The sequence below is a fragment of the Montipora capricornis genome, chromosome 2 (genome assembly GCF_036669925.1).
Source record: "Montipora capricornis isolate CH-2021 chromosome 2, ASM3666992v2, whole genome shotgun sequence".
Lineage (NCBI taxonomy): Eukaryota > Metazoa > Cnidaria > Anthozoa > Scleractinia > Acroporidae > Montipora > Montipora capricornis.
In genome coordinates, this window is record NC_090884.1 from 31368957 (window position 1) to 31388956 (window position 20000).

General features: G+C 36.7%; 1 protein-coding gene across 1 annotated transcript in view; it reads left to right on the top strand.

Moving 5' to 3' along the window:
* The window catches only part of LOC138018526 (KH homology domain-containing protein 4-like), a 33492-nt gene that overhangs the window by 4269 nt on the left and 9223 nt on the right, over positions 1 to 20000 (top strand). Inside the window, exons 3-15 of the mRNA XM_068865179.1 lie at positions 3656 to 3777; positions 4633 to 4666; positions 4846 to 4928; positions 5311 to 5363; positions 7078 to 7250; positions 7793 to 7879; positions 8184 to 8225; positions 8520 to 8602; positions 11229 to 11289; positions 12051 to 12123; positions 13166 to 13203; positions 18237 to 18362; positions 19993 to 20000. The exon at positions 19993 to 20000 is cut by the window's right edge and continues 65 nt beyond it. Of these exons, the coding sequence (XP_068721280.1) occupies positions 3656 to 3777; positions 4633 to 4666; positions 4846 to 4928; positions 5311 to 5363; positions 7078 to 7250; positions 7793 to 7879; positions 8184 to 8225; positions 8520 to 8602; positions 11229 to 11289; positions 12051 to 12123; positions 13166 to 13203; positions 18237 to 18362; positions 19993 to 20000 (983 nt within the window). The remainder of the gene's footprint in view (positions 1 to 3655; positions 3778 to 4632; positions 4667 to 4845; positions 4929 to 5310; positions 5364 to 7077; positions 7251 to 7792; positions 7880 to 8183; positions 8226 to 8519; positions 8603 to 11228; positions 11290 to 12050; positions 12124 to 13165; positions 13204 to 18236; positions 18363 to 19992) is intronic.

Below are 20000 nucleotides of genomic sequence, written 5' to 3' on the forward strand. Positions count from 1 at the left end.
GAAGCTGGAGAATGGGAACTGTGTCGTTTTCTACGGCCTGAGTTCGCAAACTTCACTGATTTTCCAGTTGGCGCCAAGGACAGATTCGCCGGTTGAATTCAAACTCACATTGATCATTCTGATCATTTAACCACAAACTCAAGCTCGTATCATCTGGAAACTTCGCACAGACGTTTTAAGCATTATCTAATTTCTGTTTTCTAAAAATCAGTGTTTTTGGGATGTCTAATGCTATTTCCCCGCAACTATTCACTTCGCATAAATTATATTTTGAATTTACGTCACTGACACAATCTATCGCTTACGCGTCCAGCCGTCTCTTCTCGGGGAGGATACCCGAACTCGAGTGAGCGGCGGAAATCGAGCCTAATTTTGTCCTTGAATTTCGAAAAAGTTCTCAGAAAATCGAACATGTAAACCTCAAACTAACCTGTTTCGTTGTTCAAGGATAAAGGGCTTTAGAGGATAAGCACAACATCACAGAAGCAGGAGTCAATCTTTGAAAATAACTTCAAAAACGATGCAAAATGTGCAAGGTTTATTGGTTCTTGACTTATAATTTCTCACATGGCAAACGAAACAAAACTCATAAATCAAACAATACAAAGTTTGCAAAAGCATTTAAATCATCCAGGTTTGTATAAAGAATAAAAAACAATCATTACCAACAAGTATTTTTAGGCAACACGAGTGACGATCATGCTTGCACGCAAACACGAGGTATTGCGCCAGGTTACTAAGCCGCTGAAGGATCGCGTTTTATTTGAAGAAACAATGTTTTTTAGAGCTTTCCGCCTTTGGAAAACGAAAATTTCCAGTGTCTATTTCATATTTGTGCTTGTGAGTATCTTCAACATTTAAAGTAAAACAAATCCTTTTTCATTTCAACTGGAATTGCTTTTACATTCATTTTGAAGTCTTTCGTCCACTGCGTTCGTTATGCCCAAAGACCACATTATGATGTTAATTTTGAATAAATTTATTTACCTGGAACTTGGCTCGAAATCTTTAACCCATGTATAAGTCGAGGACGATTTTTGGAACCTCTTTTGAGGCCATAAAAGGTCGACTTATACACGGGTAAATACGGTATATACATGTATGTTGCAGGTCATTTTGTTCCTTAGCTTAATTTGCAACCAAACTAGGTCATTTTGTTTCAACGTACAATACTCTTCACAATTGTTGGAACACCCATCCCGGTTTCCCCCTTCCTGCAGTGTTGATTTCCACAACTACTTGTAGTCGCCCGAAAAATTCTCACGCAACATTGAATTTGGGGGAGGGGGATGTGGTATAAGCCACGATCTTTTAACACAATAATTCTGGACCATTTGCTAAGTGTTCCAACTAAATATGTCTAGTATTGTAGGTTATTATGAACTGTCTAAAAAAGGGGTTTCCCTTTTTTTGGGGATGTAATTAAAAAATGGGGCCTGGATTTTAGGGGGGATGAAAAAGAAAACAGCCTTCTCCACCTTTCCCTTGCCTTCCGTTCTTCTTCCACTTACCGTCTCTCCCTTTCTTTCCCCCTTACTACCCTTGCTTACTACCAACAGACTGTGCCTTTAACCTTGAGCCTTCACAACATTCCACGCTGCTCCAAGGATTCGAACCCTCGCACTATAGGAGATTACGTCTCCTCTGTACTAACCGCCAAGCCATCGAATCAGCAACTGAAGTTGTTAAGCTATTTCCAAGCCTTCACGAAAACCACCACTTCGCACATGCGTATATGATATAAAGTGAGACTTGAAAAAATTAACAGTCGAATATTGTACGAAGTTTACTCACATCGCTATGCAAAATACACCAGGAACAAGGCATCATTTCTAGTCATGATAACAAACCGTTTTTCGCCGCAAATACAGCGTTCCCACAGTGAAAAAAAGATGGTGACATGGGGAAATAGAACAACAAAAGATAACCTTTGCAGTTTAATCAAAGAAAAGAACTTGTCTCCAAACCACTGGTGAAAACCACTTAGAGAAACCTCTTGTAAAAAAACACATAACCATTCACAGAACAATTGGCAAAATGCCATATGAAGTGGTTTTCGGAATCTCTCGGAGAAAAGAAATTAAAAAGCCACAAATGAGTGGACAAGTCACAGCTACAGGAAAATGGTGAATAATTTGAAAAAGTGGCAGGATGAGCGTGACATTAAAGGAGAGCGGTGTCTGACACTTGCCAACTGCAGGCTAACCCTGAATCACAGTTATTGCAAACTAACCGCTCAAAAATGGCTCCCGAGGCTTAAATACTGTTTATCAGCACTGTTTGAAATGGGTGTTTAGCTTAAATACTGCTTATCAGCGCTATTTGCAGGCAGCCAGTTGTCTGCCTTTTGCAGTTATCATACACCAGAAAGGGAAGAAGAAAAAGAAGAAGTTTGAACTTCAGGATTACAGGATTACTGTATGTGGCGCTGAAATTTAATAAAGTGGAAAAGGAAACGCCCCTTCATCCAAATGTGCTACTTGCTCAAATTGAAGAACTTGAGTTTCAATAGATTATGAAACCCTTTTTCCTGACTTTTCATAGTTTTGTTTTTACTTGCCTTTGATTAAATATTACGAATTCAAAGTAAGCAAAATATAGAGGATAAAACTAAGCAAATTAAAAATCAACAAGACATCATATATGTTTCAGTTCTTTTATTCCTTGGACGATAATTCAATATTGTTGCCCTCTGCCATCCTAAAGGATTCATCAATGAACAATGTCCTAAAAAGCACTGAGAAAGAAAAGTAGAGTCGGTTATCATGCATTGTATGCCTAACCCCAATCTTAATGCTAACCATTTAAAATCAGTGCGTAGACTTATCGGTAACAACCATTGGGGTTTTATAAATACTCATGAAAATCTAAGCTGCCCTAAGTTCATCCCCTTTTCTTTAGGACCAATTTACTAACCAATATAGTTTAAAATAAAAGGACCTAGGTTGAAACAAAATGACCTAGTTTCGTTGCAATTAACCTAAGGAACAAAATGACCTGCAACATACATGTACATGTACTGTATATATGGATAAGCAGACTTGAACTAAGTCAAAAACGTTAATTTGCTACTCTGAGTTTCATGCTTCTTACAAAGCAATCATCAGGCAAATTGATCACTTTTTAGCTATTGATCAAGCAACACATCATTTTATATTATATGTAATATATATATACATATATATTACATTTGCCATGTAATTAGTATGAAATTACATGGCAAATTGTTTGCCGCGCAAACTGTACAGCAGTTCAACTATATATATAGGGTATATAGGGAGTCTGTAAGTCGATTTTCTCGTGGAACAGTGCTCAATACGTTGAAGCAGAGCGGAATACAGTGTAAATATTTTAAGAGGAAAAAAGGACGCAACTACATTTCCCGACAAGCCTGTTTCGTGAATCGCTTCACTCTTCAGGGGTTTCACCCCTGAAGAGTGACGCGATTCACGAAACAGGCTTGTCAGGAAATGTAGTTGCGTCCTTTTTCCTCTTAAAAAAAATAAATATATATATATATCAGAGTAACAGAGAATCGATGTGTAGTTGTATTTTTTATGTGTAGTGTCTCTATGAATGGAAAATACAGTACAGGTGCACATATGCTTGTTATCATGCTAAAACAATGATAAATTGTAATATTATTAATCTCTAGGGTCATCCGTCACCAGCAGCTAAAGTGACTGCTCTCGCTCCTCCAAGTCTTGAAAATGGCAGCAAAACCTTGAACCAGGACTTACTGACAGCGGAAGTGGAAATCAATGACTCTGCAGCTCGGTATGGGACTGTTCAAGTTTGATTTTTTGCTGTCTAATATTCATTATCATAACCTTCATAACCTGAAACAAAGGAAGATCAAAATCGAAGTGGTTGAAAGAATTTCGAACCAAGAGAAAACTTGAAGCACAAGATACATGCACTTTGTTGATACATGTAAGCGACTTGTACAGAAGTGAATTTGTGGGGACTTTGCTTTTGGGCAAAACATTGTCTCACGTTTCCATTTTTCCCGCCTTTTTCTTTTTGACATTTTTGAAATGCCATGCATCAGGGCTTGAAATTGCAATTCACTTGTCGCCAATGCGGCTTCGTGGGATCGTGGGTGCACTTGAACACGGTATGCTTCTTGCCGGTTACCGTGAATTTTGCGCCTGGAAGACGAAGATTCGGCAGGAAGGTTAATTGAAAATTTAAATCCATCGTCATTTGTGAATGCTGAAAGCGTAGATTTAGCCATATTACCGAAGGACCTCCTCGGAACTAGCTTGATATTGATAACATACATTGTATTGATAATGAAGCTAGACATCGCACAATGAGTTTGAAATTTGCATGGAACCTTCAAAAAGCAACCTGTACCCTTAAAAGTGGGTTGGGGAACCTTTTTTTTTTGTGCTACTTAATACACTGTAATTATGACTTTCCTTGCATGCAAAGTTGGCGACCAAAATTTATGATCTTGCGACCAAATTTTCCCCATTAGTCGCCAGCTGGCACCTGAGCAAAAAAGTTAATTTCAAGCCCTGTGCATCAAATAAACTTTGAATTTTGTAGACTATAACTGTACCATGACTGCACCATGTGTGCTTATATTAATGGTGAAACGGTGATGTTGTACTATTCTCTCTGCAGCACCCTTTTATGCCGTGGTACAACACAAGATGAGGTAAAGATGATGAAACTAGTTTTCTACATAAATTTCTGTCCAATTTTGACAGTGGTGCCAAAACTGCCAAGAGAGTCAGTTATCCAGTATTAAAAGTAATTTTTCACTTTGCACAGCTAATTTGTAATTGTTCTTGTGCAGTTATTTGATATCCCTCTTTTGAAATGATTGTTTCACAGATTAATCGTTACAGTGGAGCAGCTGTGTCTACCAGAGGAAAGTTTATGACTGAAGAAGAAAAGAAAGAAGCTGAGGGAACAGGGTAGAAAAATTGTATTATTAATTCTGATCATTATTCTTTGCCTTGAATAATTCGAACAAAGCAGCTGTTCTGTCTTGATGAAGAAAATCAAAAGTTAAAGTACATGTAGTAATTTAAATTCTGATTTTGTTTGTTGATCAGCCATTTCCACATTTCGTGCTGGTAGTCACCAGTAACCTGCTCACACTAATATTACACAATGTTGTTGTACATGTTGTTGAAACATCAGTATGCAACATCAACAACCGTTCTTTTTGAAACAATACAGGCAAATCTTCTGTCATAAAATTACCGTACATTATGTTAACAAGTGCATTGCAGATGCAGTGCCATTATTAAAGCCATTGTGATCAATTGTTGATAGTTGTCCTTGATATTTCAGGGTGAAACCATTGTATCTTTGTATACAAGGACTCACACAGGAAAAAGTTGACTGTAAGTTAACATTAATATTATTGCTGGCGAGCCTTAGCGAGGCAGGCGCCTATTCTTGATATTAGCGAAAAAGAATCAAAATTTATGGGATGTAAGATTGGAAGTATGTGCAGTTGATTGTGGTGTTATCATGTCTATAATCCAGGGTATTGATACTGATTATGGCGTCACATGCACGTGGAAGGGAATCTTACAGCCTCTCAGCCTTCGAGTCGAGTACTTTTCCAATGGGCCGTCATTTATCATTTTTCAACCATACATGTACAAATTTTGAACCTCTTACATTTGATCACCAAGTCAAATTGTTCTTCAGTGTCTTCAACTGTTGAATTAAGAGAAAATTGGTTCTCTAGCTAGACCACAAGAAGTCGTCTTTCTTTCCTCAGAGCCATGCACGACAGCTAAAATGATTATGTTATGCAAATTAGTGGAAAAAACGAGGCGTGTCACGCAATCGCGCGGTCTACTACCTCGTCAAAGAAAAATAAGAGACAGCTCGTAGTCTATTCTCAAGTACGACAATAAATTTAAATTGACGTTTGCTCAACTACGCTCAGCATTTCTCAAAAGGTAACATTTTTTTGCTGAAAAGGGACCAGAAATTTCAGAAGAACAGAAGTTTAAATTCAAAGAATGAACTGACATGCCATTGTTTTGAAATTATCCCTTTGCTTATATGATAGTAACGCCTGCCACACAGGCTAAAGATACATGTATGCACACCATCCTTCGCTCTTTTAATATTTTAATGCACATTTCCAGTACCCTCTTGCTTCAAAAATTTGCAGCTGTTTTTAAAAAAAATACCAGTCACTGCTCCCAGATTCCACACCAGCACTCACTTTCAAACTGAAACTCCTAGTTACCGGTACATCTGTAGTTATTTTAAGATAGTGTGGTCCAGTGGTTAGGGCGCTTACCTTGAGATCCGGAGATCTCGGGTTCAAGACTCGCTCTGACCATTCATTGAATTTGATCCTGGTAGTCCCTGGTTCAACTTCCCAGCTGCACTTGTAAATAGCCAACTGGTTTGCCTCCAGCCAGTTGGGATTCTTAACAGTTGTTGTTTCATTCCATCATTTCATTGTGTTTCATTGGCCCTAAAAAGCCCCTGTGGGGAGCAGTCAATTAAGTATGTATTGTATTATTGTATGAGAGGAAAAAGATTAATCCATGCAATGTGCAATGGTGAAGTGGATGCTTTTAAGGATGGAAACGAGAGTTTCTTTTGGATAAATAACAATTTGTCATACAGTTTCTTACAAAACACAAGATTTGTTTTTCTTACATGTACTGTACAATGTAGCTTGTACTACAGTGCATGTCACATTTATTCTAGTAATACCTAAGTGCCTATGAAGTACAAAATACATGTACTTAATGTTTGAAAGGGTCTTCAAAATAATGGCCTTTTCCGTTTTGAAACATCATTCTCTTCTTTTCAAAGGTACATGTAATTAATTTTGAGTATTTGTGTTATGCAAATAAGCAAATTCATGATTTCATCAGTGGTTCCACTGGAAGATGGATCACAAAATCAGTGTCTCTGAAAACAGCGGTATTATTCAAACTTGGCATGATAGGGTAATAACCCTTACAGTTGTAAGAAAGGTGGGAGACGGTGTATGACATACAGTGTACATTTCTTTTTAAAACATCTTTTAACATAATTGTATGCTTAAATTAGTTATTTTTTATTTCATGGGCACTTAAGTGGCAGTGAAGCGAATCAGGGAAATTATGGCTGGAGTTGATGGGAACAGCAATCTGCAGCAGGCACAACCAGTCATTACACAGCCACAAAGGATGCCTGTTCCATCTCCTATGTCTACACCTTCATTTAATCAGCCTTCAGCAATATTTGACAGACAGCCATTACCCCCAGGGGTGAGTAATCTCTTACAAAGGTACTCTACAATGTACATGTGCAATCACTTATAAATAATTATTTTATGAGCGATAATAGAGCTACATGTACCTGTAGTTCATAACTGTGTTGCTAATTACCATGTCAAATTAGAGCAAAAAAGCCTGTCAACACAATCATTTATAATTATATTGCAATGCTGATTGCCTTGAGGAAATAATTGTTGCACTGTGAAAGAACAAGTGCATTAATATTTTAGTAAATGGATGTCAGAAAAATGTGCAAAAAATTCAGCAACCACAGATCTGCTTTCACACTATTCTTGTTACTGTACATTTACAATTTATGAATTCAGTTGTGGGTGGTGACTTACTCAGTATATGTAGCCACTGCAGTATTGTTGAATTGTTGCAATTTGTTATGCATTAAAACCACTGCTTGTCTCAGGTAGCTGTTACAGTAGCTAACTGTGAGCAGTGCTTATTTTACTTTGTAAATGTATATGTTCTTAAGCCTTCAATAAACTTGAACGTTGAATGTGAAGTTCTTGTTATTTTTCTAGATGCATTATGTTCAAGACAAAGTTTTTGTTGGTTTGGATAATGCCATACCAGAGTTTAATGTCAAAGAGAAGCTCCAGGGACCAGGGGTAATATTCTTGCTTCAGATGCCTGCAGACCTTCCATTACTTTTTTGTTTTGCAGCTGTTTGTACATGTATTATATAATATGTGCCAATAGTGTTCGACAGGCATACAGTCTCTACATCTACCTGTATTTTATGATGTGTATACATGTACATATACATTGCGACTTTTATACCCATTAACTCATTCACCCCTAAACTGGCCATACTTAGTATTTTACTCTGTCTAATGCCAGATTATTTTACTCGTCAATGGGGAACCCCCAGGAGTCAATGGGTTAATCCTTTTCTCTACATGTATGTTGCAGGGGTCTTACTTCCAACACATTAGCACTCAAACAGGAGCCAAGGTTTGTGGATTGCCCTATGCAAGACTGATGTGCAGTTACATTTTGTATCTAATCTAATTGAGCTTATTGTTTTACATGAAGTTGCAGAATTTCAGAAAAATTACATGTAATTCTGCGCAAGAACAATTATTATAATTGTACATTTACATGTACTAAAATATTATTGAAAGATGTCAAGAAAAATTCAGAAAATGGCAAGCAAGAGGTGCAGCCTAGTGGATTTTTGAAACCAAGACTTTTGACACTACATGTTCCAATTTGCATTTCAAATCATAATTTTTCCTTTTAATGAAGGTTCAACTCCGTGGCAGAGGTTCTGGATTTATTGAGCCAACCTCAGGCAAAGAAGCTTTTGAAGCACTTTACATCTATATCAGGTTTGTTTATTTTTGCCTTTCCTGTGCTACATGCACATTTTAGCATAGGAAAGGCAACACGTCTACTGGTAACTTACATGTGCATGTGTACAGCCTGTGAGTCTGAAGACTTTTTGACAACAAGTTGGTTGCTTGTGGTAAACATACAATTGTACAGTACATGTAAAAAGCTTGGTTTAAATGTATTACATGTTCAATCTTTCATATTTTATGTAGCTGGACTATGGACTCTCTTTAATATTTTTGTGGTAGTGCACTTTAAGTGCACATGCGTAAATCACAAAAATAAACAGGGCTATTAGAAGTGTGTTTGAATTTCAATAAATGAGCTCCAAAATCAGCAAGAATTTGATTCTAAATAGTAATGAATAATAAAGCAGCTTCTATTTCCAAACGGATGAAATAACCTGCTGATAAGTACATGTAACCTCGTCTAGGAGAGTGCATTGTTGACTTTTGGTCAATGGTCAACCTCAAGAGTTAACCGATTGTGATCTTTGTGTTGAATTCACACACTTCTCTTCGAACTTTACGACACTTGAAAGAAAAAAGAAACAAAAAAGAAACAAACTAACACAGACAAGAACCCGATCACAGGTAACCACAGAAATCGATGTCCCTTTTGATTTTACAATTTTTGCTTGTGCAGTCAAAAGTACAATAGAAAAATTAAACGTAGTGAAAATCTCCCAAAAAGTGTTTTGCTGATGGTAACTTTTTATATTTGTGGCACAAAATTTATGTATTTTCTTGTCACAAATTTTGTTGCTGAAGTCAATTTTTTTTATTCTCGATCGACACTTCCTCAAAACTTTCTTCTGCTCTGCCTGAAACTATGTATCAATATTTATTTGCCTTTGCATCAATATTTGTTTTGCATAAAGCAGGCTAACAAATCTGTACCTTGCTTAATTCGCATTTGTGAGCTTTAAAATAGAATTTTTGGTCCTTTGCTTCTGACAGCAAGTTGTATATTTTGAGGTCTCCCATCCAGATACATGTACTAACCCCGCCGGACAGCACTTAACTTCAGTGAACTTTTGTCTTGGAAAGCTGTCAGGTGCTCAGAGTACACACTTAAACTTGTCATGCAAAAGAAGTTAAGAGCCAATTTCTGTAGATATCGAGAATCCGTCGTCACTCGTCAAATTTCGAATTTCTTTATATTTTGCCTAAATAACACTTACAGTGAGTTATTTTCGAAAATAGTATCCAAAGATATCGAAGCACTGATTTTTTTCTGAAATCGAGGGAAGTTCCAAAAACGCCATTTTAGCTGGTAGAAAGAAGCAGTTTACAACGAATGTAACATCATTTTGAAATTGCCGTACCGATCAGCATAGAGGTACACAACAAAAAATACTTCATCACCTACTTTAACCTTGCTAAAACTTAAGTTATCACTCTACAGCAAGCTTATCATAGTACAGTAATCTTTAGGCGTTCAGAATAGCAAAAAAAGGATATTCGTTGGCAGAGTTTCAGTTCTTGACGAGGCCGTGGTTTGGAGAAGGCAAATTTTGTGTTAATTTCAAGAATGATTGCAATACAAAAACTGACTTCATGTTTCTGTCTCTCAATGGTACACTTTTGTCAGGCCATGGAAGAAATTTTAACACAGCATAGCACAATAAATGCACTTCAACGAAATACTGGTTTCAATGTCAAATTACATGTACCAGTGGGCTTTTGGGGGTGTGCAATTTAGATAAAATTGACTCATTCGCCCAACCGCTAACACTAGGGTATTTTAATAGCAGCTTTTCGAAAAGAAATTTATGCTTTGGAAAGAGCAGGAAATGTGTTACAATATGCCCAAATTGCATTGATAGCTGTGATTGCGCTTATGTACACTAGCATAGAAGTGACAGGGCGCTAAATGGCGTTTTTGGAACTCTCGATTTCAGAAAAAATTAAAGCACTTTGAGATCTTTGGATACTATTTTCGAAAATAACCCACTTTAAGTGTTATTTAGGCAAAATAAATAATTTTGAAATTTGACGAGTGACCACGGATTCTCGATGTTTACAGAAATTGGCTCTTAAAAACCTCAAAGCCATTGTTTCTCGATTCCCTTGTTTTGTTTTCTGAGATCTTTCTAGGTTTAGTATTTTACTATTATAGTAACTACGTGTTCTTCTCAGGAGGCTATTTATACATGTACATTTACCTACCTATTTGTACCTAAGACATCTACCATGGCACTCTATTAGAGCTACATGTTCATATTATGCAAAGACAACTTTATTCTGCTGGAAAACAAAACGCAGCTCAGTTGACAGTTATGGAATAAAGCACTGTGTCAAGTTACTGCACTACCACACGTACGCAATGCTTGCCTATTTTCACTCTGAATTTACTTTGCATTACAAAATTGACATGTGAGCTATATTATTTATGATTTATGATATGCTAGTAAGTAAGTACTGTAAGTAAAGTATTAATTTTATTTAACAAGGGTAGCCCGAAGTAGCATATAAATACTAATTAACTAGTAGAGTTCATACACTGTAGAACACAAACTTATCTTGCTTAGCACAATTTTTACCACCCAAGAAGTTTAACAGCAGTCAGTACATGTAGGTATTTCTTAGTAATGTGCTATTTTGTAATTCACCTTTGTAGCCATGGTAAAGTTGATGGCTTAGCAGCAGCAAAAAAACTAGTGGAAAATCTTATTCAAACAGTGAGTCATCTTCTCTCAAGTTCATTTACTGTACAGTACATGTGCTAACTAGTGATTGTATGTAACTTGTGCTACACATGTACAGTGTAGTTAAATGCATTAATTTTTATTTCTTCCTTGACTTCTTTCTTATGATCTATTTGATTAACAGACAAGATGACCTCATTTTCCCTTCATTAATATTTTTTTGGACAGTGCCAGGAATTTTTAATGTTTTACACGATCTTATACTAATAGTATCAATAGTCTACGCCAGATGAACTTTTATCTCTAAAAATAATTACAATGTATGTTTAAACAAGTTAGTATTAAAACCATAAGATGATGTTTTTTGTTTCTTTATTGCATAAATGTACATGCAAAATAAATACTCTTAGATTGATATCTGGTTTTGGTGCATCAGTACAGCACTAAATACCACCAGAAGCTCATGACCATGAAGCATTTAACTCTTGTTCATGCAGAGCTGGGGTTTTGAGTTTAAAAATTTTCTTATTTGGATGTAATGTAGCACAAGCATTTTCCTGCACGTGCAGCTTTGATCTTATTTTTGTCCTTACATGGCCATAAAATTGGCGTCCTAAACACCCCAGCTTTATTCCAAGGAAAAGAGCAGCAAGTTACACACTTCAATGTTATGTGCATCTGATACCACAAATACGGTAAGCAGGAAACAGTTTCCTTTAGAGACTTGTGTTACATTTTGGGTCATTGGTGATTTATGTCATACAGAAAGTACTGATTGAAATTCCTCACCTCAGGTTCATACTGAATGCAAAGCATTTGAGCAAACGAAAAGACAGCAACATTATGGATACTCCCCTTATATGAATGGTGAGTTTTTGACTTCCTTACGTAATCTTTTTAAGAAGAAATTAGCTCTGTAAATTTTTGCCTTTTCATTTAGATGAATTAGTCTGTTTCAAAGTAATCACTTTGGTTATTTAAGTGAGGAGTACAAATGAAATTACACATTAGTACTGACATGTAGCAACTTTCTTAGTTTGTTGTTGTTGGTTGTTGTTGTTGTTTTTGTTGTTGCTAAATCCTGGCCAATGTTTATTCAGCCTGCATGCAGAGATTTTCTTCTATGAGAAAGAGTTTTTTGTCACAATTCCCTTTTTATGAAAGCAACCCTAATTTTTCTTTGAGGCTTCTGAAAATTTACTTCAAAACTATTGTTTATCAGAATTTGGCAGTGTCATATAAAACCAAAAGTCACCAGAATTATGTATACTGCCTTTGTTTCCTTGTTCTATTTCTCTAGTAACCTATTGTGTACTGTACATGTACAGGCTGTCTGTGTACGTTTTGATTCGGAGGGTTAAGAAAGTGGATGGTGGTTTAGACTTCCCATCTGCTGATATTGCCCTCCAATATAGACCTGGACAAGTTGAACATGTGCGACTGTATAGGGTTAGGAAGCACTTACTCAAACTTTTCCACACTTCTTTATTAGTTTTTCCAGACCGTGGGTTACAAGTTTTGCGGTGTGATTTACATTGTACATGTATCCTCATTCTTTGTGGTCAACACTTGGTACAGCTTAATGCATAAATGTGTTAACACCCTGTTGTTGACCTTCTTTACATTCTGGTTGTTTTTTCAAACAAAAGTAAAATTCGGTTAAGGTTGTCTCATTACATGAAGCAAAAGACCAACAAATTAATGGAAGGGTGGTCCCTTTTCTTAAATTGTACCACTGGCTTTGGGTTTTTTTAAAGTTTGTGACAATTTGATTTGATTATTACATGTACTTTACAAAAACATGATTGAGCAAAAACCCCTTCCATGGCAGTTAATACACATTGATATGCATCATTTCATGTGAAATGTTTCAATATCCATGTTGACATTTTTTTTACTTCTGTGACAGCTGTCAACCCACCTGGGCAACCTCCATCAGGGTATCAGGTAAGATTTGTCAATGTTTCTTTGTATTATTAATAGGTACATGTACTGACAAGTCTACAAGGGATAACAAGGCTTTAGTTTCTTACATTGTGTAAGTTTCTTAAAGTTAGTTGGCACATACATGTACCTTGTCACCTGGATTTGTACAGTCCAGGGGTGCATTCTTTTGGGAGGAACTTGACTATTCTCATTCCTGATTAGGAATAACAGAATACACGGAATATCAATTTGCAAAAGAACACATATTCTGAAAACGGAATACTATTAGCGAAGGTGACCTGGGAACCATTGTATCTGCGCATGCGCCAATTGCCTTGGTATGGTGAGTTTCCCGAAAGTTGGGAATACGAAGTTTTGAAATATGGCCATACATACCAATTTTTTTGGCAGTTTTTTCGATTTTTCTGTTTGCTTCATTTGCTGAAAACCTTAAGGGGGAAAATGACAAATAATTTTTTGTACTTGCAAGTGCTTTGCGTAGTGCTAGTGTGTCCCATATGCTCTTCTTCTTAATGTAGACTTAATTGATAAAAGGTTCGTGGTTTTTGCACAAACCAATTAATGCCAATGAATAGTATTCCATTCAATCCGAAAATGGAATAGGTCCCAAAAGAACACAAATACCGTCTATTTCATCTATTCGTATTCCGGAATAATACCAAAAGAACGTGCCCCAGATAATAGACCACTTTCGATATATTAAAATTCAGCTTGGCAGCGAGGCCTAGAGGACACAAACAAAGGAAAGTGAATGAACATGTTTAACAACAACAACAATAAAACTTTATTAATATTTAACAATTAATCCGGAGATAAATATATAGTTACACAATTGATTGATAATAAGTAGCTTAATAGAGAGAGTTTCAATTCAGTGTCGTAAAACCAAAGTAATGACTTTGGCCAATCAAAAAGGACGGAGGCAATCCAGTAGACCAATCAAAACTCGAAGTAATTACACGTAGCCTACACAAAGAGCGGGAAAATGTGCGCGCGCGAGCCACGATTGTTTTTGGTTTCACTTCTGATTGGTTGAAAAAAATGACTCGAGAACTTTGAACCAATCACTGAATGAAGTAAATGCAAAACCAAAGCAATTCGCTAATTACTTTCAACACTCACTTGAAAACCACTCTAAACGAAACAAACTAAACAGGCGAAAAGATTGACAGTGAATTGTTACAAAAAGTTATGTAAGATATAAATTAATTTTGGATAGTAAATCGGGTGCCTCAATATAATCCTCCTCGCTTTCTAGAGCTGCGAATAAAGCTTTGCGAATTGATTTCTTAAGTGCCAGTTTAGGTAGATTACATACTTGCGATGAGAGACAATTCCACGCTTTCACGCCAAAGCATGAAAAAGAATTGCGCTGTTGATTTAAACGTGAAAATTTAATGTGATATTTGCCACAAGATGCAGCCCTCATGTTATATGAATGAATCAAGCTGGTCTTGATAAATTTGTCACAAAAATCTTTTGGAGCACAGTTATTTGAAACATACATAGAGTGTAAGATATCTTCAAAGTAAAGCAGGTTAATGGGTAATATTTTTGAAGAAATGAAAAAAGGAATAGCATGAGTTCTTGGATTTAGAAAATACATCAAACGTATTGCACGTTTTTGAAGTAACAATGATTTATTAAGGTGGGCATTAGCGGCTTGGCCCCAAGCAGTTAAACCATATGTCAAGTAGGGAAGTATAAGGGACTGATATATGCTTCTCAAAGTACAGAATGGAATGAAGTGTCATAGACGAGATATTATTCCAACAATTTTCCTAATCTTCACAGCGATATAGTCTACGTGATAATTCCAGGACAAATGGTTGTCAATCAGAACACCTAAATACTTAACATATTCCTTACACTCCAGACCTGACGATATGTTGGTGCTGTAGTCTATTACTTTGAGTTTGATCTCATAATTTAGCGATCGCTGTGGAAGACGAAAAATAACAAAGTTAGATTTCTTAATGTCAAGTGTCAGCTTATTTACATGCAGCCATTCACATACATTTTTCAGCTCTTTGTTAACGGTCTCCTCAAGGGACTTGAGATGTCTATCAGCATAAAGCATGTTTGTGTCATCCGCAAATAAAACAAAATTTAACGTCTGTGAAGAATTTGGAATATCGTTAATAAATATCAGAAATGAAGAGGACCCAGCACTCAGAGCCTTGTGGAACACCACATGGGACAATTTCCTTATAAGAAATAAACGAATTGATCTCAGTTGTTTGAGTGCACTTAAATAGGTATGATGAAAACCAATCGTTAACAATGCCTCAGACTCCATAGTGATTTAATTTGTTGAGCAAGATTGAGTGATCAACTGTATCGAAAGCTTTCTTTAAATTGATAAAAATACCACACGAAAACAGTTTATTGTCCATGTTCCTTTGTATGGAGTTGACGATATCAAGTATTGCATGTTGAGTGGAATGTTTATCTCGGAAGCCATAGACCTCTTTCATAATGGTGACCAAAAAAATATTCTTTTGTGTTAATGCTAATAAGCCCTACTAGCCTCGTTACGAAAAGCACTTTTCAAAAGAATATTTGTTTCAAAATGAGGGCAGTAGGTCTAATCAACATTAAAACAAAAGAATGAAAAAGTGGTCGCCATTTATGAAAGTGGTCTATACTGCTATCTATAAAGAATATCATTTTTATCAATAAACGCTTTTAATCGGTTAAACATTATTTTCTCAAAGATGCGATTGTAGTTAGATAATAAAGAAATTGGTCTATAGTTGGCCGGGTCAGTCTCATGTTTATTCATTTCTTTTGTTTGTGTCCTCTAAGCCTCACTATTAAGCTGAATTTTAATATGTCGAAAGTGGTCTATTGTCAGACTGTTGGTTACTACTCTGTAGTGGGTGCCTAATTGATTACATGCAGCAAAATCATTAAAAACAAGACACGTACATGTAGTGGCATTTACATCCAGGTGATCTGGTGACGTAATTTGGAGGACTGGGAAGAAGAATTTTAACGCCGTATCCCACAACCGCGCGCGGCCTTAGGCGTTGTTTCCAAACTCCCTGCAGTATTTCCATCGCCAAAATTCAACAGATCATTCCGTGTCCTACCACATTTCCTGTTACTGAGCGAACTTTCAATTAGACCCGACGAGATCTGACCTCGCCTCTGCCATGTTGAATTTCAAAAAAAGGCCGCGCGCGGTTGTGGGATACGGCGTTAAAATTCTTCTCCTCAGTCCTCCGAATTACGTCACCAGATCACCTGGATGTACAGCTCTGTACATGTATGTGGGATGCAGTTGTTGATTTACATGTAAAACATTATCATTCGTCAGTGCTGACTGAGGTCGAGTGAGAGTTACATGTACAAGCCGAGAGCTTGGAGTGCTTTGGTGTCATGATGACAGAATTCAAATTAGGTTTCGACATCTTTGGTGCAATCCAACCTGGCCACTGTTCACATCACGAACTCTTACTGTCAACTGAATACTAAGACAGCAAAAAACGAATGTGCATTGAAAATCAAGTTCGCAGAATTTCTTTCTGTTTTTGTGAGTTGCTCTTGTCATAGCGGTTATCAGTTTCACGCATCCCTCAAGGACTTTTTTTCATATTTCGGAAGTAAAATTTAGGTGGACTTCAATCAAATGTTTCCATGACGATACTCCTGTTCTCTTGACAGCAGTTGAATTCATCATGAAAACATTTGATTGGCGTCAACCTAAATTTTATTTTTGAATATGAAAAGTTGTCTTTGAGGGGGACCGTGTTACTGATAACTGCTGTAAGAGAGATTTGGATTAAATGTATTCTTGTCTTGAAGGCTCATTTTCAAACCTTAAAAATTACGTTTTTTTCTTAAGTTGGCCTTATTGCCACTTTGCAGGGAAACATGCTGACTTAGTTGTTAGACACGTATTGTGGAGCAATAAATTGTTGTCTGTAACCTAACAGCACTGTTTTAGTCTAGAGTAACTTGCAAAAGTTGGCAGCGACAGGAATTCTCTACGACCACACAATACAGTAGAAATCCTGGCCAACAGGGCTTACAGTAACTTAGGTGTAGCTAATTACCACATGCGACCACGATGACAATGAAATTTACCGAATTTATAAAATGGATGCCACAGGCTCCCCACCTACATCTAATAATCCATATTATTATATGGCTCTGTCTCACAAGGGGTGGGAACTACGAAATTCACGAATATGATTGTCTAGATTTTCCCATCTAGACCGGCATCTAGACAGGTAATGTTTTGCGGTGAAAAAGTTGCAAACAAATTCCAAAATATTGAGTATTTTCTTCTACCAATATTTATTTATGGAAGTGCCAAAAAGATGAGAAAAAAGGATGAGCAAACTTTGGCAGAATTAAGTTCAACTCATCGCCATTTGCAAGCAAAATGTCAGTTAGTAGAAACCAGTTACATTAAATGAATAAAATTGTTCTTGTTTGCCATGTAATAAACATCTTATTAACCGAACTTTGTCAGTCTGTATGGGAGAATCTTGCCCTCGGTCGTGTGTACAGAGCTCACTTCCTTTACTCTGTACTCGCGACCTGGGTCAAGATTCTCCCATACAGACCTCCTGCTCGGTTAGTAAAAGCTATATAAAATTGAAATGTAGCCTCTTTTCCTTCTCATGTCTGTTGCCAGAAATGGCCCACAAAGATTAGTCAGATGAGAAATTTTCAATCCTACTGGGATGAAATAAATCAATTGTGTAATTTTGAAATAAAGTTAAACAAGAGAGCTTATTGTATCGTGTACATGTACAGCTTGTAGAATAAATTGCAGGGCATGTGCATTAGCTGTGACACTGAATAATTCTCAAATTTGGTTACTGTAAGAAATTACTCTATTTTTTGTAAATTTGAAGTTTATGGGTATTCACGAGTGATGTTTTTCAAGAGTTCACAAAAATGGACAAGTCTCTGTATCGTCAACAAATTACATTGTAATCCAGGGATGCTGTTGCAAGGATTTTTTATGCCCCTTCTGCGCATGGCAAATTAAATCTTAGATTGCTTTCATTCCACAGCCTCCACTTTATGGATATCCTCACCCACCCTCCCATGGGAATGGGTATCCTCAGACCACCCAGCACCCCCCTGGACCTGGATACATGTACAGCAACCCTTCCCATGCTGTTCCACCTCCAAACCAGGTATTAAAGCTTTACTTAAAAGGAAAAGGATTTTTGAATGAACGATTAAAAAGTAAAAGTAGTGATAGGATTAATGTTATTTTTGTCATTCCAGGGTTCCAATTTTCAAACAAAAAAAATAACCAGTACAAGAAGAAAGAACTTTGTAATACAGTGATTATGAATTATTACTGGTATTATTGTGAAGAAAAAAGTAAAATCGTTCTCTGGTAAAAAGTTTTGAAAAAACTATGAGCTTTCGACAGACTGAACTGCTGCCTTCAACGGATAAAAATGTGTGAAGCCTAAAAGCGAAAGAAATTTAAATATAACGAAAAATTCGCATAAATTAAAGGGTAAAAGCATGTAGTGGAAAGAATGTTTAAAATGCTAAGAAAATTAGTGTTTCTTTAAGAGAATGTGATATTGTCTTGGGAGCGGGCACGAATTGTTGTCTGCCCCTACAGTTTTTGTCGTGTGCCATGACTCCAATGTCTTTCTGCTCCGGTTGTTCGCTTTGTCAATGACTTTAGAATTGTTAAAGTCAATATCATTTAGCATTTTAAACATTCTTTCCACTACATGCTTTTACCCTTTAATTTATGCGAATTTTTCGTTATATTTAAATTTCTTTCGCTTTTAGGCTTCACACATTTTTATCCGTTGAAGGCAGCAGTTCAGTCTGTCGAAAGCTCATAGTTTTTTCAAAACTTTTTACCAGAGAACGATTTTACTTTTTTCTTAACATGAATCCTGGTAACGGATCTTCAATATTTTTAGGTATTATTGTGGTTGATCAAGGCAACTTTAAAATGGATAAAACCTCACTTTTTGTTAACACTTTTATTCCCAATTACATGTATTAGACTGCAACGTTAGGCTACGTAACATTGACAAATTAATATTGACATGATTGCAAACATACAGGTGTATTGTGGTCTCTCGAAATTGGCATCCATCTCTCTCCTGATGCTTCAGTCCTGTAATAGGCAGATTTTAAGTACATGTATGTAATAGAGCGAGTGTCGTAAAACCAAAACCAAAGCAATTACTTTGGCTAATCAAAAGGGACGTAGACAAACCAGTAAACCAATCAAAACGCGTAGCCGACACAAAGCGCGGGAAAATGTGCACGCTCGAGCCGCGATTGGTTTTGGTTTCACTTCTGATTGGTTGAAAAAGTGGCGCGAGAACTTTGAACCAATCACCGAGTGAAAAAATGCAAAACCAAAGCAATTCGCTAATTACTTTTGATATGCAGGGGTTTGAATTAAAGCCGGTTACTGGCGGTGTACCGCCGCTTATTGGGCCTTTTACCACCGTTTGCTTAGCCTACAAGCAGGCTCTTGTGTGTGAGTTCTCCCTGCGATCACATCCATTACTGGGTGCCGCTTATGGAAAACGTTATTGAAACCTCTGAATATGGGGTTAACAAAGATAAAATAAAATCACACGGTATAGTAACCAAATGTATTGTACATTCCACTGAGCAACATGTGACTCGTGATATCTACATGTGTACATGCTGGCCATTAAACAACTTAATACGGTCATGTGCAGTTTCGGGACTTTGTGACTATCTGTGATAATGTCAATTGATGAGATGGTGAATGCATGCACGTTTTACAGTGTATCTCCTTTTTTTCCTTAGCCTCCACC